We start from the raw sequence: 3,988 nt of genomic DNA on the forward strand, positions 1-3,988 counted from the left end.
ATGGCCTATGGCTATGACCCGCACGCTAGCTGCTTACGCTGTCTTGGGGAAACCCAAGTCAGTGACCGCTGCAAAATTTGCAGATCATTTAAGCCTTGGACTAAGAAGGAGCAGGACATGCGGCTCCAAGCCATATTGATGGAGTCGGCCCTAACCCTGACACCACTCTGCCTCTCCGAGTTGGCACCGAGCACCGTAGCATCGGTGCACGGCAACCCAATGGTGCCTTCCACCAGCCAGCACCACTCCCCATCCACAGGGCACTCTAAGAAGATGAAGAAGCAGTCTTCTCTGTCAAGGCACCAGGGCAAGGCTGGGGGTGAGACCAGACCCGTGCTGTGCAGCTCTCGATCCCCCTCAGCCTCACGATCTCTGACTCAGGTAGAGCGGAGTAGCCCAGCCCACTCTGAGCCGACCTCCCCGGACGCCAATGGCCACATACGGGTGCCCTCCACACCAGAGGCCCTGCAGGTGGCTCAAGACATAATGTCTCTCCCAGTACCAGCTGCACCGACTGCAGCGGCTCCCCAGTCCAGAGGCAAGCCAGCGCTTGGACTGCCACAGTTGCCACCCAGGCGGTACCACTCATAGTCGAGGGAAGGTTCCTGACACTGTTCTCCGCAGAGTGACGACGCCTCTCGCAGCCCACATTGGTCCCCGTCGACCCCCACCCAATTGTCTGGCTGGGTGCCGAGCAGCAGGGAATCGAGAGACCACTCCACATCGAGGGAGCTCAGGCCTAGAGGTCAGAGCATGCCCCGCCGGGACTGGGGCCGACAGTACTGGAGATCGCCGACTCCGAGAAGCCACCGTAGCCCCTCACAGTACAGACGTCGACACTGCTCACACTCTTCATCCTGGTCAAAGTCCCTGGCATGGCATCGCTCCCGCAGCCCCAGGCATAGATCGCCGGCAACCGGCCATCGCGGATCTGCCCGACGGAGCCGTTCATGGAGCAGCTGTTACAGGTGGTACTCCCGCTCCTCTACACCGGCCTCAAGGTCTCGAGCCTGGCACCGCTCATGACAACGCTACTCGTCAGTTGCTCATATGCCAGCCCAGCCTCCCCTCGGAGCCGACAGTCAGTGGACCAGGTGAGTCCGACGTGGCAGCCCGCCCAGACGGTGCCACAGCAAGTGCAGTGGCACCAGGCTCCTTGGCCAACGTCCTGGTACCAAAGGTGGTGGCTCACTCAGTGGCCGGGGCCTTGGACAGACCGTTCGCCTCCCTCTCTCAACACCCCCAGGAAGGGGTCAGCGGAATGCTCTTCCCCAGCCCCGCGCTCAGAAGGGGACCAAGCGCTGGGATCTGCAGCACCAGTGGGAACCTCCCCTGATGAGGCCATCATGGCGCCTCCTCCTCCTGTTCCCCAGGAGGACACAAAAGCCCAGCAAGAGCTCTTGAAAAGGGTGGCTTCAAGCCTCAGTCTATAGGCTGAAGAGGTGGAGGAGCCTTCGGACTCCCTCTTTGGCATCCTTTCAAAGAACTCCGGGCGATCTGTCTGGCCTGCATGGCCTTTCACTCGTGCCTTACGGGTAGGGTAGTCAGAGTTCTCATGGACAACACGGCCTCGATGTTCTACATCAACAGGCAAGGCGGGGCCAGCTCCTCAGCCCTCTGCCAGGAAGCCCTCCGGCTCTGGGACTTCTGCATCACCCATAATATCACCTTGGAAGCCCACCACTTACCGGGCATCCGGAACTCTCGAGCGGATCGCCTGAGCCGGGACTTCTCCTCCCAGCACGAGTGGTCGCTGCACCCGGAGGTGGCTCACATGATCTTCCGAACGTGGGGCACTCTCCAAGTGGACCTCTTCGTGACCAGGCAGAACCGCCTGTGCCCTCGGTTCTGCTCCAGGAGGGGCCTGGGCAAGGGCGCGATTTCCGACGCCTTCCTTATGTCCTGGTCGGGTCAGCTTCTCTATGCCTTTCCCCCAGTTCTGCTGATCAGCAAGGTCCTGGAAAAAGTCAAGGCAGACAAGGCTCGTGTCCTCATGATCACCCTAGCATGGCCCAGGCAGTACTGGTACGGCACTCTGATGAGCCTGTCCATTGCCCGCCCCCCGTGGCTGCTGTCAACCCGCCCAGACCTTCTCTCTCAGGACCAGGGTCGCCTCCGGCACCCCAACCTTGCAGCCCTCCACCTCACAGTGATTGCTCTATGGCTAGGCCAAGAGGAGAGGACCTGCCCAGAGGGAGTCCAGCGAGTCCTCCTGGAAAGCAGGAGGCCCTCCACACATCAGGCCTACCTGGCGAAATGGTCAAGGTTCTCTTGGTGGGCCACTGATCGCTGTGTCTCACCAGTGGCTGCCCCACTCCAGCTTATACCGGATTACCTCCTTCATCTCAGAGCCCAAGGCCTAGCGCCCTCGTCCGTCAAAGTGCATCTGGCAGCCATATCGTCCTTCCACCCACCAGTCCAGGGCAACACAGTATTTTCTCACACCATGACCAGTCAATTCCTTAAGGGCTTGGATCGCCTCTTTCCTTACGTTAGGCCCCCAGTCCCAGAGTGGGACCTGAACTTGGTTCTGGCCAAGCTGACAGGGCCTTCATTTGAGCTGCATGCCACATGCTCTTGGTCCCACCTTTTGTGGAAAGTAGCCTTTCTTGTGGCAATCATGTCTGCTAGGAGGGTCTCGATCTCCAGGCCCTGACCTCCGAATCCCCGTACAAGGTATTTCATAAAGATAAGGTCCAGCTCTGCCCACACCCTTCGTTCCTCCCTAAGGTGGTCTCCGCCTATCATATGAGCCAGGACATTTTCCTTCCAGTGCTTTGTCCCAAGCCCCACGTGTCTAGTGAGGAGCGCTGTCTTCACATGCTGGATGTGAGATGGGCTCTGGCTTTTTACCTGGAATGAACAAAACCATTCAGGAAGTCTTCAGAGCCGCTCATTGCCACGGCCGAACGCATGAAGGATTGACCAATCTCCACTCAGCAGCTCTGCTGCTGGATCACTTCATGTATCCATACATGTTACGACTGGCGGGAGTTCCCCCGCCACCGATTGTGAGAGCGCACTCGAGAAGAGCGCAAGCCTTGTCGGCCGCCTTGCTGGCTCACATCCCTATTCAGGACGTTTGTAGGGCTGCTACATGGTCATTGGTCCACTCGTTCACCTCGCATTATGCAATCGTCTCCCAGACCAGGGAGGACGCCGGGTTCGGCAGGGCAGTGCTCCGTCCCGAGTGTCTGTGAACTCCTACCCACCTTCAACAGATATAGCTTGGAATCACCTATTGTGGAATGCACATGAGCAATCACTCGAAGAAGAAAAGACAGTTACCTTTTCCGTAACTGGTGTTCTTGGAGATGTGTTGCTCATGTCCATTCCACATCCTGCCCTCCTTCCCCACTGTCGGAGTTGTCGGTCAAGAAGGAACTGAAGGTGGGGGGAGCGTGCAGCATCCCTTATACCATGCCACTCCAGGGGTCACTAGGGGCGCTCCCCTACGGCTACTGCTAGGGGGAAAACTTCTGGCACTGGTGCACGTGGCAAGCACGCACACCTAATCTGGAATAGACATGAGCAACACATCTTGAAGAACACCAGTTACGGAAAAGGTAACTGTCTTTTATTTATGGGAGCCATTTCTTCACTGGCAGACAGACTCCTTCTCACGCTGCAACCTCCCATCCTCTGCACAAAAATAGCTCTTTAAATGTTGGGATTTTCTTGTGATACTCCACTACTTGCACCTTGCACTCTGCCTAGTCTGGGGATGCAAGTTCAGGGGTTGATAGAGACACCCTCCTGTTATCCCATCAGGATTCAGGCCTCAGGCAGTCCTCTTATGTCAAGCTCCAAACTGGTCCCTGTGCTCTTGCTTTCCTGTTACGTTTGTTTGCTTACTCACCAGCAGAGTCAATCAGATTTTTTTCAGAATAAATGTTTGCTCTTTTTTTTAACCAGCTGCACTCAGTAATTCACAGAATTTCAGTCATTTGCAATGGCTCTGCCCAGGGCCGGCTCTGGCTTTTTCGCC

The 3,988-nt window shown here is 57.1% G+C and overlaps 1 protein-coding gene across 1 annotated transcript in view; it reads left to right on the top strand.

The window, feature by feature from the left end:
* LOC112113613 (Xg glycoprotein (Xg blood group)) overlaps positions 1-3,988 on the top strand; it is a 38,152-nt gene continuing 34,164 nt past the window's right edge. Inside the window, exon 1 of the mRNA XM_029910913.1 lies at positions 1-319. Within this exon, the coding sequence (XP_029766773.1) occupies positions 1-319 (319 nt within the window). The remainder of the gene's footprint in view (positions 320-3,988) is intronic.

The sequence above is a fragment of the Terrapene carolina genome, unplaced genomic scaffold (assembly GCF_002925995.2).
Source record: "Terrapene carolina triunguis isolate 2854851 unplaced genomic scaffold, T_m_triunguis-2.0 Scaffold23, whole genome shotgun sequence".
NCBI lineage: Eukaryota > Metazoa > Chordata > Testudines > Emydidae > Terrapene > Terrapene triunguis.